We start from the raw sequence: 18,182 nt of genomic DNA, 5'->3' as shown, positions 1-18,182 counted from the left end.
CTATCACACTATATACAGCTCCTATCACACTGTATACAGCTCCTATCACCCTTATCACACTGTATACAGCTCCTATCACACTATATACAGCTCCTATCACACTGTATACAGCTCCTACACTCTGTATACAGCTCCTATCACACTTATCATACTGTATACAGCTCCTATCACACTACATACAGCTCCTATCACACTGTATACAGCTCCTATCATACCATATACAGCTATCTCACTGTATACAGCTCCTGTCACACTGTATACAGCTCCTACACTCTGTATACAGCTCCTATCACACTTATCACACTGTATACAGCTCCTATCACACTGTATACAGCTCCTACACTCTGTTTACAGCTCCTATCTCCCTTATCATATTGTATACAGCTCCTGTCACACTATATACAGCTCCTATCACACTGTATACAGCTCCTATCATACCATATACAGCTATCACACTGTATACAGCTCCTGTCACACTATATACAGCTCCTGTCACACTGTATACAGCTCCTATCATACCATATACAGCTATCACACTGTATACAGCTCCTATCTCCCTTATCATATTGTATACAGCTCCTGTCACACTATATACAGCTCCTATCACACTGTATACAGCTCCTATCATACCATATACAGCTATCACACTGTATACAGCTCCTGTCACACTATATACAGCTCCTGTCACACTGTATACAGCTCCTATCATACCATATACAGCTATCTCACTGTATACAGCTCCTATCATACCATATACAGCTATCTCACTGTATACAGCTCCTGTCACACTGTATACAGCTCCTACACTCTGTATACAGCTCCTATCACCCTTATCACACTGTATACAGCTCCTATCACACTATATACAGCTCCTATCACACTGTATACAGCTCCTATCATACCATATACAGCTATCACACTGTATACAGCTCCTGTCACACTGTATACAGCTCCTACACTCTATATACAGCTCCTAGCACCTTTATCACACTGAATACAGCTCCTGTCACACTATATACAGCTCCTGTCACACTGTATACAGCTCCTACACTCTGTATACAGCTCCTATCACCCTTATCACACTGTATACAGCTTCTATCACACTATACACAGCTCCTATCACACTGTATACAGCTCCTATCATACCATATACAGCTATCATACTGTATACAGCTCCTATCATACCATATACAGCTATCACACTGTATACAGCTCCTACACTCTGTATACAGCTCCTATCACCCTTATCACACTGTATACAGCTCCTATCACACTATATACAGCTCCTATCACACTGTATACAGCTCCTACACTCTGTATACAGCTCCTATCACACCTATCACACTGTATACAGCTCCTATCACACTATATACAGCTCCTATCACACTGTATACAGCTCCTACACTCTGTATACAGCTCCTATCACACCTATCACACTGTATACAGCTCCTATCACACTGTATACAACTCCTATCAAACTGGGGCAGATTACTCTATACATGCTATTACTATTACTATGTGTATACACACACACATATATATATATATATATGTATATATATATTATATATATATATATAAATATATATGATACACACACACATATATCATGTACACACACACATATATATGTACTGTACACACAAATTCAGCCATGTAAAATACACCCACATATGTATATAACACGCACACTGTATACAGACACTGGTTCTCTGTCATCATATACTGTAAGGATCTCTCTGCATTACAGCCGTACGCCGCACCGTGTAGGAGGGAGCGCATCCTCCTATAGAATTTTGTTGTGCTGCAGCCCTGATGTCTTTATATATGTTCCGGACATAATAATACATTGTGTAAAAAAAATAATAATATATATATATATATATATATATATATATATATATACTGTATACATTTATATGATAAATATGTGTGCTATAATATGCAGTTAACATTTATTATACTATATTAAATAGTTTTATTACAGCATAATACACATTATTGTTTTATCAGGTCCCTAGGAGTGCGTAAAGTGTTCTAGAATAGAATCCCAGGTTCTAAAGCAGTGTTTCCACACCATGGGGCCTCCAGCTGTTGCAAAACTACAACTCCCAGCATGCCCGGACAGCCTTTGGCTGTCCGGGCGTGCTGGTAGTTGTAGTTTTGCAACAGCTGGAGGCACACTGGTAGGGAAATACTGACTTATGTATATATCCCAGATCTGTGGACTGGTCTATGTTATCAATATACGCACCAAAGTCAATAATATAATGAATCTTTTTCTACTAGAGTTTGCTGACAGGCCTCATGTACTACCGTCCAGAGGACCCCATCAATTACCTAGAACTGTGTCTGCAAAGGGTCCGGAATTTAGGGGGACCCGAGAAGGTGCAGTGGGACACATTTCTGGGTCAGAATCTGCCTCCTATTTATGGAAATCAGGGAAAGAAATGTAAACAAAAGTCAGGTATGTAAAAGACCTCGTTCACACATCACAGTTTCCTTTTTGTGTGCTTTTTGTTCCCTGGTTATAGAGCAGGAGGAGCTGAGCAGGTGGTATATACAATACAGTACAATCTGCAGGTATCATGTTATAGAGCAGGAGGAGCTGAGCAGATGATATATACAATACAGTACAATCTGCAGGTATCATGTTATAGAGCAGGAGGAGCTGAGCAGATGATATATACAATTCAGTACAATCTGCAGGTATCAGGTTATAGAGCAGGGGGAGCTGAGCAGATGTTATATACAATACAGTACAATCTGCAGGTATCATGTTATAGAGCAGGAGGAGCTGAGCAGATGATATATACAATACAGTACAATCTGCAGGTATCATGTTATAGAGCAGGAGGAGCTGTGACAGATGATATATACAATACAGTACAATCTGCAGGTATCATGTTATAGAGCAGGAGGAGCTGAGCAGATGATATATACAATACAGAATGATCTGCAGGTATCATGTTATAGAGCAGGAGGAGCTGAGCAGATGTTATATACAATATAGTACAATCTGCAGGTATCATGTTATAGAGCAGGAGGAGCTGAGCAGATATATACAATACAGTACAATCTGCAGGTATCATGTTATAGAGCAGGAAGAGCTGAGTAGATGATATATACAATACAGTATAATCTGCAGGTATCATGTTATAGAGCAGGAGGAGCTGAGCAGATGATATATGCAATACAGTACAATCTGCAGGTATCATGTTATAGAGCAGGAGGAGCTGAGAAGATGATATATACAATACAGTACAATCTGCAGGTATCATGTTATAGAGCAGGAGGAGCTGAGCAGATGATATATGCAATACAGTACAATCTGCAGGTATCATGTTATAGAGCAGGAGGAGCTGAGCAGATGATATATACAATACAGTATAATCTGCAGGTATCATGTTATAGAGCAGGAGGAGCTGAGCAGATGATATATGCAATACAGTACAATCTGCAGGTATCATGTTATAGAGCAGGAGGAGCTGAGAAGATGATATATACAATACAGTACAATCTGCAGGTATCAGGTTATAGAGCAGGTGGAGCTGAGCAGATGATATATACAATACAGTACAATCTGCAGGTATCAGGTTATAGAGCAGGAGGAGCTGAGCAGATGATATATACAATACAGTACAATATGCAGATGTCAGGTTATAGATCAGGAGGAGCTGAGCAGATGATATATACAATACAGTATAATCTGCAGGTATCATGTTATAGAGCAGGAGGAGCTGAGCAGATGATATATACAATACAATCTGCAGGTATCATGTTATAGAGCAGGAGGAGCTGAGCAGATGATATATACAATACAGTACAATCTGCAGGTATCATGTTATAGAGCAGGAGGAGCTGAGCAGATGATATATACAATACAGTACAATCTGCTCTCCTGATCTATAACCTGACATCTGCATATTGTACTGTATTGTATATATCATCTGCTCAGCTCCTCCTGCTCTATAACCTGATACCTGCAGATTGTACTGTATTGTATATATCATCTGCTCAGCTCCTCCTGCTCTATAACATGATACCTGCAGATTGTACTGTATTGTATATATCATCTGCTCAGCTCCTCCTGCACTATAACATGATACCTGCAGATTGTACTGTATTGTATATATCTGCTCAGCTCCTCCTGCTCTATAACATGATACCTGCAGATTGTACTGTATTGTATATATCTGCTCAGCTCCTCCTGCTCTATAACATGACACATGCAGGTTGGACTGGATTTTCAATGTGACAGGTTCCCTTTATCTTTAAAGGACATTTACCACCTTACCGTCCGTATTATTATACTTCACCCTCCGTGAGTTTTCTCCATTTGTGTTAATGTGTTTCTTTTCCTCTTTCCAGAGGGGACACATACACATCGCTATGAGCGTCTGCCTCCCACCCAGTCCCAGTTTTCAATTGACAGCGACTCAGATATGACAGAATCTTCAGGGCTTATTCAAGAATATGACGTCTTTGACCCCAATAGACCTCGTCCCAAAGTCATCTTTGTCATTGGTAAGAACTGACGCTGCATTAGGAGGGATTTTATGCTGCTTATAGCGACAGATTTTTTGGGATTTCACAATGACATTTCATATTAGAAACAATCCAGATGGTGCTAATGCATTGGCTGAATGACCCCAATGTCCTGATATGCAGGGCCTGAAGAACTCTGTTTTACCCATAAACCCCTTTAGCCTTCCTGCTGTGGGTTGCGGTTCTACTCCTGTTTCCTATCCTTTAGGTGGTCCGGGCAGCGGTAAAGGGACTCAGAGCACAAAGATGGCCTCCCATTTTGGTTTTATCTGTATTTCCGTCGGAGAGATATTACGCAAACAGCTGATCCATCACGCCACCAGCGATCGCAAGTGGGAATTGATTGCTCAGATTATCTCTAAAGGGGAACTCGCTCCACCGGTATGTTATTTTTATTTATTTTTTGTATAGAAAAGGGAGGCAGTGTCCTGCATAAGCCCACCAGCCACGTCATAGGGACTTCTGTGGCCTGACCTGGCCGTAGGGGCATAGACCGGCAACAGAGAAGCTAGGGCCCTGGGCTACCCCGCCTGTCACCACTGTGTGGCCACTTTATTGGCTACCATTAGTCATAACACCTACTCACTAGGGTCTTTTTGTCTTTTTAGGGTTATAGGTGGACCATGATGACCTTTATGTAAGACTGTAGATAAAGAAAAAAAGAGAAAAGGCCCAAAGAGGCGCCTAGTGCATTATCCTAGGAAGCGAGTAGCACCCCACAAAAAGTGGGGACAAGTCGGGGGTCTAATAGGTGGTCGCTCACCTGGAGCATATATTAAATACGCATATAACCTCAAATTGAGGTAGTGATGTAGGAATCCGTGCAGGTCTCAGGATGGATCCAAAGGAAATCCTGGGAGTGAACTGGTACAGCAAGGGAAAAATGACCTTTAGCCAGGCGCTCGGAGATCGGAATGATGTCACAACCAAATCATGGAAGCAAATGAAGGTTTAAGCTTTATTGGTAGATAACAACAACGTGTTTCGGGGTTAGCATACCCCTTCTTCAGATTGACAGATTAGTCTAATCTGTCAATCTGAAGAAGGGGTATGCTAACCCCGAAACGCATTGTTGTTATCTACCAATAAAGCTTAAACCTTCATTCACTTCCATGATTTGGTTGTGACATCATTCGGATCTCCGAGCGCCTGGCTAAAGGTCATTTTTCCCTTGCTGTACCAGTTTATGTAACACTGGCATATACACTCACTGACCACTTTATTAGGTACACTGTATTGGATGAACACCTGTACATCCAGCAGTGTCCGCATTTTACGCAGCCTTAGTGTGATGTACAGGTGGGCCGCAGGCGTCATCAGGGGGCTGGCTTGTCAGGGAAGAGGAGAAAAAAACCAAGCCCCCTATGATTAGCTGGGAAAGGCTCGAGATGACAGTCATTCATAATGCACAACAATGCAGAATCTCAAGGAGCATGAACGGACAAAAAAGAGCACAATTCACCCCATACAGGTAATATAAGGATCATTCCTAACTTGGAATCAGGGGCACATAGGTTAAAAGTTCAAAGATCCTGGATTGTATTATAGTATAATAAATCAGAGTTCCCTAACCTGTAGTTTTGCAATGGCTGGAGAGCCACAGATACACCGGTGAGCACCCCTCAATAATAACAGTGTTTATGAGAGGTGCCACACGTGATGTTTTTCACCGATTACAGCTGCTAGTACTGTATACATTTATATTCAATGAATCCCAGCTTGATGTAAGGGCGTAGCAATTGTTCATACTGTCACAAAAGAGACACAGCCACTTGAACGCCCCCCTGCTGCATTGTCATTGAAAAGCTTGATTCATTTCCTAGAATAACTATCAAACAACAGTCATATAAAGAAAGGTGAGGGTGACGTATCACTTTTAGGAACAATAATGGGACCTGGACACGTAGGGGCTTCTTAAAGGGGTACTCCGCTCCTAGACATCTTATCGCCTATCCAAAGGATAGGGGATAAGATGTCTGATCGCAGGGGTCCCTCCGCTGGGACCCCTCCGCTGGGACCCCTGCGATGTCTGTGCAGCACCCGGCGTTCTTTAGTGCTCTCTGCTGACCTCTGCTGTCCATTTTAGGAACTGTCCAGAACAGGAGAAAATCCCCATAGCAAACATATGCTGCACAGGACAGTTCCTAAAATGGTCAGCAGAGATCAGCAGAGAGCACTGTGGTTGTGACATCAGAGGAAATCTTTTTTTGGATTTCTCTTTAGTATACAGCCCCTAAAAAGTACTGGAAGGATTAAGATTTTTTAATAGAAGTGATTTACAAATCTGTTTAACTTTCTGGCACCAGTTGATTTAAAAAAAAAAGTTTTCCCCTTTAAAGGAAAACTGTCACATGTTTGCTCCCGCACTAACCACAGGTACTGATGGTTAGTGTGGGAGACACTGATTCCCATGAGCCCTACCTTGGCCGGATCCGTCCGGCCGTTCGCCCGCAATCTTAGTTTTATTATTTCTGGAAATGTGGCTGTAACTGGCACGGGCGGGGCTTCTGTAGCTTAACTGGCACTAACTTCAGCGCCGCCCGTCCGTAGCGCCGCCCGCTTATGAATATTCATCCCCCCTCCCTCCGGCTCTCCCTCTGCCCGCCGCTCCTCACTGGACTTCACTACGCATGTCAGGAAGCGGCGCATGGGCAGTGAAGTCCAGTTAGGAGCGGCGAAGAGAGGGAGAGCTGGAGGGAGGGGGGATGAATATTCATAAGCGGGCGGCGCTACTGACGGGCGGCGCTGAAGTTAGTGCCAGTTAAGCTACAGAAGCCCCGCCCGTGCCAGTTACAGCCACATTTCCAGATATAATAAAACTAAGATTTCGGGCGAACGGCCAGATGGATCCGGCCAAGGTTGGGATCATAGGAATCAGCGTCTCCCGCACTATCCATCAGTACCTGTGGTTAGTGCGGGAGCAAACATGTGACAGTTCTCCTTTAATGTCTCCTTCTGGTGGGTGTGAGTGACATTTTATCATCAAGATACTCTACCAAGATTCCCTTTAGACTGCATCTCACATTTGGGAACAGCAATGGGACCTAAGCACGTTAGGGGCTTCCTAATAAAAGCATTTTAGGGTCCCAGCACCTCTTGATGTCTCCTTCTGGTGGGTGTAAGTGAAATGTCAAATACTTTCATCAAAATACTCCAGCAAAATCCCACATAGACTGCATATCACATTTAAGAACAGTAATGGGACCTAGGCGTGTGCGGAGCTTCCCAATCATGGCGTCTTATGATACCGTGGTCACTGATAACTCTTTCTGAGGGCTGTGACTGATATGTCAGATGAAATTATCTGCCATATCTATCTGTTCTATTGGATAAGAATGGGGTGAAGGTGGAAAAACATCAATTACAGTGTCTCTTAATATGGTGGAGAGGTCTGTGCCACACAGATGGCTAGATCACTAGAAATGAGACTGGTTCACATCAAGGGCCATTTAGGAGCTTTCAAAGTGTCAGTTCTAATAAATATGATCCAAATTCACTAGCTTGCGGTAAGAGCCTATCGTTCACTTGTGGCCAGGCCCATTCATTTATCCTTCCCCATAAAGATAATTGTATTAAATAATACATTTTTTGTATTATATATTTATGTCTTTGAAGTTAAATCGGGTTATATCCAAGTCTGCAGAATGGAAAGTAGCCTATATCCCGGTATCTTCTCTCCTATTTTTTATTAAGTAATCACACTGTTTACCCCCTCGGAAAATGATCCTTTTGCAAATGGAACATCCCTGATTTTAAATGCACTTCTATTACCATCCAAAATCCACTTAAGGGGCTCCGCTGCCCTGTGTCATGCCAGCGTACCAGCTGAGCTTCAGTGAATGCTAAATGCTGGGTTACATGGTAGCACAGTGGAACAAGCAGAAAGAGGTGTTATGCTTCCCCTGCTGGCATGTAGGAGTCATTGCAGGATTGGGCTAAAGTGTTATTGAATTTTCAGGATTCACAGAATTTTTTATTTTCCTTAATTTTTTTTTTTTTGTATTTTCCATTATAGCATCCATGGAATATTCCTGAAATCTTGCAATTTTCATTCCGGCCACTAAGCCTAATAATAAGGTGATACTTCTTGTTCCGTACAGATCACTTCTCAGCGGCCTCCTCCTTATCACAGAGAGGATTACAGGGACAAAAATGATACAAGTATATAGATAAGATGGCATCAGATCATTCACAATAGATGGTGACAACCTCTCCTGCACAACGACCTCTGCACAGGTCACAGAACATGCCTAGAAAACTCTCCCGTAGAAGTGAATAGGGGTCTAGGCCAGTCTGTTGTTTCCTATGTCTATGTAGGTGCTGTAAAGCACCTCTCTAAATGCTGTTAACAGCGCTAAAGCTTAGGCAATATAGCCGCCCCCCCATAATAATGTACAAAAAAATAAACAAATAAGATAATTTGCAACCAGAAAATGGAAACAGATTAGAAAACAAGCAATATTTTCAGTATCTCACTCTAATCTGTAAAAAAAAAAAAAAAAAACTATCTACGTGACCCATTCACTTTAAGGCCGTATTTTCCAACTAGTGTGCCTCCAGCTGTTGCAAAACTACAACTCCCAGCATGCCCAGGCATGCTTGAAGTGATAGTTTTGCAACAGCTGGAGGCACACTGGTTGGGAAATAGTGCATTAAGGCCTAACTTGAAGGTGTTATCCATTATCCCAAGATCCCAAGTTATCTTTTATTTACAGGATAGGGGATAACTAGATGATCAGCCCCCCCCCCCCCCCCCCAATACAGAGAATGGAGGAAAATGTCCCCCAAACGAATGTAGCAGAGGTTCACTTGCACAGCCAGCTCTCCATTTGTTCTCTATGGAGCTTCTAAGCATTGTTGTTCTCAGTGCTTGGCAGTGTTCAGAACCCCATAGAACAGTGTTTTCCAAACAGTAAGCCTCCAGCTGTTGCAAAACTACAACTCCCAGCATGCCCAGACAGCCTTTGGCTGTCTGGGCATGCTGGAAGTTGTAGTTTTGCAACAGGTCTAGGCACACTTTTTGTAAAACACTGCCATAGAGATCAAATGGAGTGCTGCCCGCGCATGCATGTTATCGCGCCATTTTGTCCTCCGTTCTTGGGATCAGTGAAGTCGGAGCCCCATTGATCAGATAGTTATACCCTATCCCATGTACGTGAGATAATGTTAAATCTTGGGCGTGTGTATGCTGTTCAGCGGGCTCTATTGCAGCCACCAACTGGGTATCTACCAGTAATGCACACTGATAATAATCCAGTAGTTTCTGCAGTTTCGGAATCCTATTCTTGAACCGTTAGCTCAGGATAAAAGGCGTATTAGGCCCCCTAGACCCTTGATCCTACTGCTCTGCCTTTGTGTCACTGGCAATTCTTTAATTCTAGGTCACACCAAGATAGAAGAGCGTTGCCGCACATATCATTGATACAGGTTCCTCAATTTTGTCTTTTTTTGTCTTTATTCAGGAAACCACAATTGAAGAGCTGAAACAGCAATTTATTAACCATCAGGACGCCACCGGCTTTGTTGTAGATGGGTTTCCCAGGGACATCGGACAGGCGTTCACTTTCGAGGAGCAGGTGGGGATTCAGTAACAGTACAGACAATGCGGATCCAATAAAAAACTTGCGGGTGGTAATGAGGCTGTTGCGGGTGGTAGCGGGCAGTCATGTCTGATGGGTCCCACAAATTGTGTGCACTCCCGTACTGTACACCCGACCTTTATGTCCCACCAAGACTGCTGTCCTGAGTTCCAGCTGAGCTCACCCGGCGTCATGCTTTGAGCACTGCGCACGCGCAGCCTCTTGACCTGTGCTGCTGACTCCTCCCCCAACGGGAGTGGAACACACACATTGCGGAAGCGGGCAGTAATAGTTAGGGATCAGGATTAAAAAAAGCGTCCCACACAGGGCTCTACATCAGCATTTTCCAACCTGCTGCTCTCCATCTCTTGCGAAACTACAGTTCCCATCATCAGCGTTCATCTGGGGAACACTCCGGTCCAAGATGTGAGATTGTCTAATTAATAAACCATAGGACTTTCTAATAGCTCTGTGTCGCCTACAGATTGGTACTCCAGACCTGGTGATCTTCTTGGCGTGTTCAAGCCAGCGTCTACGGCAGCGATTGGAAAGACGTTCAGCACAACAGGGGCGTCCGGATGATAATGCCCATGCCATTGATCGAAGAGTAGAGACATTCAAACAAAATCTTCCTCTGATTGTCAAGTATTACCAAGACAAAGGACTCATAGCCAGAGTGAGTGAGAACATATCCTGCACCATTACCATCCCATGATCCCAAGGATATGCCATTGCTTTATGACCGGTGGGGTCTGACATCTGGGTCCCCTACAATCTGCAGGTATCATGTTATAGAGCAGGAGGAGCTGATCAGATGATATATATATACAATACAGTACAATCTACAGACATCAGGTTATAGAGCAGGAGGAGCTAAGCAGATGATATATAATATACAGTACAATCTGCAGGTATCATGTTATAGAGCAGGAGGAGCTGAGCAGATGATATATACAATACAGTATAATCTGCAGGTATCATGTTATAGAGCAGGAGGAGCTGAGTAGATGATCTATACAATACAGTACAATCTGCAGGTATCAGGTTATAGAGCAGGAGGAGCTGAGCAGATGATATATACTATACAGTACAATCTGCAGGTATGTTATAGAGCAGGAGGAACTGAGCAGATGATATATATAGAATACAGTACAATCTGCAGGTATCATTTTATAGAGCAGGAGGAGCTGAGCAGATGATATATACAATACAGTACAATCTACAGACATCATGTTATAGAGCAGGAGGAGCTGAGCAGATGATGTATACAATAAAGTACAATCTGCAGGTATCATGTTATAGAGCAGGAGGAGCTGAGCAGATGATATATACAATACAGTACAATCTGCAGGTATCATGTTATAGAGCAGGAGGAGCTGAGCAGATGATATATACAATACAGTACAATCTGCAGGTATCATGTTATAGAGGAGGAGGAGCTGAGCAGATTATATATATATATATACACAATACAGTACAATCTGCAGGTATCATAATATAGAGCAGAAGGAGCTGAGCAGATGATATATACAATACAGTACAATCTGCAGATATCATGTATAGAGCAGGAGGAGCTGAGCAGATGATATATACAGTACAGTACAATCTGCAGGTATCATAATATAGAGCAGAAGGAGCTGAGCAGATGATATATACAATACAGTACAATCTGCAGATATCATGTTATAGAGCAGGAGGAGCTGAGCAGATGATATATACAATACAGTACAATCTGCAGGTATCATGTTATAGAGCAGGAGGAGCTGAGCAGATGATATATACAATACAGTACAATCTGCAGGTATCATTATATAGAGCAGGAGGAGCTGAGCAGATGATATATACAATACAGTATAATCTGCAGGTATCATGTTATAGAGCAGGAGGAGCTGAGCAGATGATATATACAATACAGTACAATCTGCAGGTATCATGTTATAGAGTAGGAGGAGCTGAGCAGATGATATATACAATACAGTACAATCTGCAGGTATCATAATATAGAGCAGGAGGAGCTGAGCAGATGATATAACTGTATAGTTTTTTGGGAAAAGTTCCAAGATAACTTGTTTCATTTGTGAGTTGGCGCTCCATTTGTGAAGCTCCATTGCAGATTCTGTTTATTTTGCAATTTTTGACTAGACAATTTTTGTTAGGTCAAATCCTTCTAAGCAACTGGACACCAATGGATCCCATTGAAGTCAATGGGATCTCTTGAGATCTGTGACTATTATAAGTTTTCTTCCCATCTGAAGCAATGTGACTGTCATGACTCCTTCTGATTCTCTTTTTCTACAGTTTGATGCGGACAGAGAAGAGAACTGTATCTTTGAGGACATCTGCTGTGCGGTACAAGGTCTTCTCTTCCCTGATGGTTTGGGAGTGAAAGGTGAGGGTGACGCACTTCTCATACTTTTTTATTACTCACCATTTCCCTTCTCCCTTGTGTGTCCAAGTTCCCCCCCCCCTTATTTTTTCAATCTTTTTGTGATTCTTTACTTGTTTTGTAGAATTCTGTCCACAGAACCTTTGTGCCGCGCTTTCTGATGACCCTGCACAACCCAGGGAGATGGAAGGTAAAGAGCAGGTAAGTGCAGCAGGCGGTATGTTGGTGTATAATAGTGTATAATACAAAGCGTGCTGTACAGGGATGCAGGATGGGTGGGGTTATGTATGTCCGGTAAGACAACATGGTTCCCATCTGGTGTGATCGCGACAATTAACACTAAGTTGTATGAAGTGTTTTTTGATCTGACAAGGTGACAGGCGCCCATAGGTCTGGCCCCATGCCCCATATCACACCACGTGTCCAGCTTGTTACATGCGGCATTTCCCATTTCAGGGGGCTCCGGATCCCCTGTATATGTGAACGTGCCCTAAGCTGTCATAACACACATTGCATATATAGACATTCTCTGTAGTAGCAAAATGCACAGACATTATAAATGATTTTAAAGGGGTACTCTGCCCCTATCCCAGCGGCAGGACCCCCGCAATCTCTGTGCAGCATCCGGCGTTCGTTTAGAATGCCGGGTGGGGGCGGCGGGGTCGTGATGTCACGGCCACTCTCCCTTGTGACATCACGCCACGCCCCTCAATGCAAGTCTATGGGAGGGGGCGTGGCAGCCGCCACGCCCCCTCCCATAGACTTGCATTGAGGGGGCGGTGTGACATCATGAGGGGGCGTGACCATCACGTCACGACCCCGCCTCCTGCACCCAGTGTTCAGAACAAAATGTTTCGGACGCTGGGGCAGTGGAGTACCCCTTTAATGTTTCCCTTGACTTAGTACAGTGAGCCCCAACCTGTTGCTTGTCAGCTGTTGTAGAACTATAACTCCTAGCATGCCCATAGTTTTGTGGTAGCTGTAGAGCCACAAGTTGGGGAACATTGAAGGGGTATTCCAGGAAAAAACTTTTTTTTTTTAAATCAACTGGCTCCAGAAAGTTAAACAGATTTGTAAATTACTTCTATTAAAAAATCTTAATCCTTTCAATATTTATCAGCTGCTGAAGTTGAGTTGTTCTTTTCTGTCTGGCAACAGTGCTCTCTGCTGACATCTCTGCTTGTCTCGGGAACTGCACAGAGTAGAAGAGGTTTGCTACGGGGATTTGCTTCTAAACTGGATGGTTCCTGAGACACGTGTCATTAGAGAGCACTTAGACAGAAAAGAACAACTCAACTTCAGAAGCTCATAAGTACTGAAAGGATTAAGATTTTTTAATGGAAGTAATTTACAAATCTGTTTAACTTTTTGGAGCCAGTTGATATATAAAAAATGTTTTTTTTCCTGGATAACCCCTTTAAATTAAATAGTGGATTGTTCATCTACATAGTTCTGGGTTATAGTTATTCCATTTTGGCATGAATCTTAGAACTGGAGTCACTTGTACAATATTAAAAAATATATACTTTATTAAAGGGGTACTCCGGTGGAAAACTTTTTTTTTTTTTTTTTAATCAACTGGCTCCAGAAAGTTAAACAGATTTGTAAATTACTTCTATTAAAAAATCTTAATCCTTCCAGTACTTATTAGCTGCTGAATACTACAGAGAAAATTATTTTATTTTTGGAACACAGAGCTCTCTGCTGACATCACGACCACAGTGCTCTCTGCTGACATCTCTGTCGATTTTAAGAACTGTCCAGAGTAGGAGAAAATCCCCATAGCAAACATGTGCTGCTCTGGACAGTTCCTAAAACGAACACAGATGTCAGCAGAGAGCATTGGGGTCATGATGTCAGCAGAGAGCACTGTGCTCGTGGTGTCAGCAAAGAGCTCTGTGTTCCAAAAAGAAAAGAATTTCCTCTGTAGTATTCAGCAGCTAATAAGTACTGGAAGGATTAAGATTTTTTAATAGAAGTAATTTACAAATCTGTTTAACTTTCTGGCACCAGTTGATTAAAAAAAAAACTAGTTTTCCACTGGAGTTCCCCTTTAAATGATATTAAAATAGCATGAAAGAAGCTCAAAATCTATGACACCCCATACACCCACATGTTACACAATGTCATAGATAAATAAGAATAAATATCTTCAACCACAATTCATTATTGTTTATCTATGACATTGTGTAACATGTGGATGTATGGAGTATGCTCTCTGCTCCCTCCTGTGTCCATGTCCGGAACTGTCCAGAGCAGGAGCAAATCCCCATAGCAAACCTATCCTGGTCTAGACAGTTCCTGACATGGACAGAGGTGTCAGCAGAGAGCATTGTGGTCAGACTGGAAAGAACAACTCAACTTCCTCTGGAGCATACAGCAGCTGATAAGTACTGGAAGGATTAAGATTTTTATATAGAAGTAATTTACAAATCTGTTTAACTTTCTGGGACTAGTTGATTTGAAATTTTTTTTCCCCTCTGGAGTGCGCCTTTAAGGGAAGAACTGCTGTGATTAGAACAATCATACCAGACACGGACAGACACTTGTTGTATGTATCTCATACAATTGTATCCCATATGTCCTTGTATCCACTTCATAGTCATATTCAGTAATGTATCACGGGTGAATATTCCTTTACATTTCTATTCTCCCGCCGGTACCACATACTGATACAGAAGAGCTTGGGATGAATCTGTGTCAGTGACCTTGTCCTTCAGAACGCACTTAAATGTGTGAAGAAAATGAAGGTATCTGAAGTGTTTATGGAGAAGCGACAAAAGGCGACACTTCATCACACCTGGGAGAATGAATCATTTCCGCCCGGCAGGGTCATCGCAGAACCAAAATAAATTGTCTTGTCATTGACTTAATAACTCTGAATATTCTTGAGAATTCGATCACTTCTACAGATCGGGGGTATTGATGCTTTCCTACTGAGCGTTTGCATGAATGGGATTTGTCTGTACAAAAGGTTTGGTTAAGTTCGGCACTAGTGGGCGGGGCTTAATTTGCAGATGGCATGAACCTGTCAACTGGTAAGAAATGTATACATTTCCCTGTTACACGTCACCTACTGCTATGGGATGTCTTTAAATCATCATGCGATTCAATTCTATCTATGCGTTGAGCCTATCAGGCTGTATTTGTGCGAGGGGCGGGAGTATTCGCCGCCTCCCGCACTTCCAGGTGGGGTGTTGGGAGTTGTGTGTAGGGGAGGGGGTATATAATGCCCCTGCACCTAATGGCCCGGGCGTACGTGACGTTTTGTGGATGGGCCTTTTGAATCTCCCGCCGAAAAATCCTGCGGCGCTTGGGTAGCTGCTCGCTGCCGGACCCTCGCTGATCCGGAGCCTAGTTTAGGTAGTGCAGGCTGCCGTCAGGGTAAGGTATAAACGACCTGCGTGGTCAGGCACTGCCCGCAGTGGTGTCGGGGTCCGCGAGCAGCAGTAGCCTGTGGGTAAGTTGAGTCGTCGCTGGGGGTGGTGCGGACCCCCCATCTTGCGCAGCACCGCCAGCTGGGACCGGAATGCGGGACGTACGTCACCTATATAGCTACGGGTATCCCTGACTCTGGTACTGAGGTTGCGGCCGGTACCACATGTTGGCCGAGGTTTTATGGGTTTTGGACAGGGCCTGTATCAGGGGGTAGCTGTGTGGGCAGTGGGTCCTGGCTTTTGATCTGCAGTGCAGCCAAGAGGGGAATGTCAGTGCCAGCGCTTTTGGGCTTAGCTGGGTGGCAGCATGTCGGCTTGGGCAGTTTGGTTAGTGATTTGCATTATGCTTTCCCAATGTCCGTATGGCAGCACTGATTTCCCTGTGTACAACTTCTGGCAAAGCCGCAGTTTGTTTCCCTTCGGTCATAGTTTGTCTGCATCCTTGCTGGAAAAAAAAAAGTGGTTTGATATTAAAGGGGTATTCCGGCCAAAAACATGTTATCCCTAATCCAAAGGATAGGGGATAAGATGTCTGATCGCGGGGGGCCCCCCGCGATCTCCCTGTAGCCCCCGCATTCTATGCGGGGCTGCGTTTCCAGTTTCGGAAACCTCTGGATTTCCGGGACTGGGGACATGACGTCACTCCATGCCCCCTCCATTCATGTCTAAGGGAGGGGGCGTGACGGCCGTCACGCCCCCTCCCATAGACATGAATGGAGGGGGTGTGGCGTGACGCCACGTCCCCAGTCCCGGAAACCCGGAGGTTATATTAGTTGTGGTTCAGCAAGGCTGCATGACATTTTAAGTCATATAATTTGCATGTAGGTCATAGACACTGTTATTTCCCTGCTGTACCTAACACTTTTTCTAGTCAGATACACTCAGTTCAATCATCAAGTAACATGTTTTTACAGCAATAACTTGACACTTAGGGGTTATATCCCCACGGTACCTGACACGTCATTTTCAATTATCATTAGACGCTTTGTTATAGCAATATCTTGGCACGGGTGCTTGTATCCCCACGGTTGAAACACGTTTTATAGGGGCAGGCCCTATTTTCAATATGGACGTGGTTTGGCATGTATGTACGGTTATAGCATCCTACATTTGTAGAAGTTGTACAAGGCATGCGCTCGCGGCTTCTGTGTGGTGCATGCGCTCTTGGCGTTGGTATCACGTTTTCGCTTATAGCGGTTCATTCGCTGACAGCATTTATATGCTATAATTGTTGTAGCTTATATGCCATGTACACTCGTAGTGTCACCCTCCTAGCATTTTATTCTGTAATCATACGGTTATAGTATATATAAAAAAAAGAAAGAAAAAACTATACGCTCATGAAATTTATACTGTTCATTCGCTTATTGCATTTACGCTGCTCATACTTGGTGGCTTTTATTTTGTTCATACGCTCACGGCTTTCATACTGTTTGTACACTCATGACATCTATACTGGTTATACGCTCATGACATTCATACTGTTCACACGTTCATGGCTTTTATACTGCTCAAGCATTCATGGCATTTATACCGTTTACATGATTGTGGCTTTTTCACACGCTTTTACACTGTTCATACGCTCATGGCATTTAAATTGTTTCATACGCTCACTGCATTTATACTGTTCGTACGCTCATGACATCTACACTGTTTATATGCTCATGGCAGTCATACTGTTCATAAGTTCATGGCATTTATACTGTTTATGTGCTTGTGGCATTTATACTGGTTATACACCCTTAGTATTTATACTGTTTCTTACGCTCATGCCATCTATACTGTTCATACGCTCTTGGCATTCATACGGTTCATACGCTCATGGCATTTATACTGTTCTTATGCTGATGGCAGTTATAATATTCATACGCTCATGGCATTCATACTGTCCGTATGGTTCATACGGTTATATGCTCATCGCAGTTATACTGTTCATACGCTCATTGCATTTACACGGTTCATATGCTGTGGCATTTATATTGTTCATACACTCATGACATCTATACTGTTTATACACTCATGGCATTTATACTGTTCATATAGTCATGGCATTTATACTGTTCATATAGTCATGGCATTTATACTGTTTATATCTAGTCATACGCTCATAATATTCATACTGGTCATACATTCAGAGCATTTATACTGCTCATACGTTCATGGTATTCATGCTGTTCATATGCTCATAATATTTACATTGTTCATACATGGCATTTGTACTGTTCATATGCT

General features: G+C 43.0%; 1 protein-coding gene across 3 annotated transcripts in view; it reads left to right on the top strand.

Annotated features, from left to right (window-relative positions):
* AK1 (adenylate kinase 1) overlaps window positions 1-18,182 on the top strand; it is a 71,849-nt gene that overhangs the window by 8,178 nt on the left and 45,489 nt on the right. For 2 of the 3 annotated variants that reach the window (XM_056540452.1, XM_056540453.1), the window contains exons 2-8: window positions 2,290-2,467; window positions 4,372-4,527; window positions 4,757-4,929; window positions 10,011-10,124; window positions 10,612-10,803; window positions 12,426-12,516; window positions 12,638-12,714. In XM_056540452.1, the coding sequence (XP_056396427.1) occupies window positions 2,290-2,467; window positions 4,372-4,527; window positions 4,757-4,929; window positions 10,011-10,124; window positions 10,612-10,803; window positions 12,426-12,516; window positions 12,638-12,714 (981 nt within the window). Of the gene's footprint in view, window positions 1-2,289; window positions 2,468-4,371; window positions 4,528-4,756; window positions 4,930-8,608; window positions 8,626-10,010; window positions 10,125-10,611; window positions 10,804-12,425; window positions 12,517-12,637; window positions 12,715-18,182 lie in introns of those variants that run through there. The other variant, XM_056540459.1, reaches the window with a different exon arrangement.

Source organism: Hyla sarda, chromosome 9 (genome assembly GCF_029499605.1).
Source record: "Hyla sarda isolate aHylSar1 chromosome 9, aHylSar1.hap1, whole genome shotgun sequence".
NCBI classification, from domain to species: Eukaryota; Metazoa; Chordata; class Amphibia; order Anura; family Hylidae; genus Hyla; species Hyla sarda.
The sequence above is the reverse complement of the archived record's forward strand: the minus strand, read 5'-3'. Positions and strand labels throughout refer to the sequence as shown.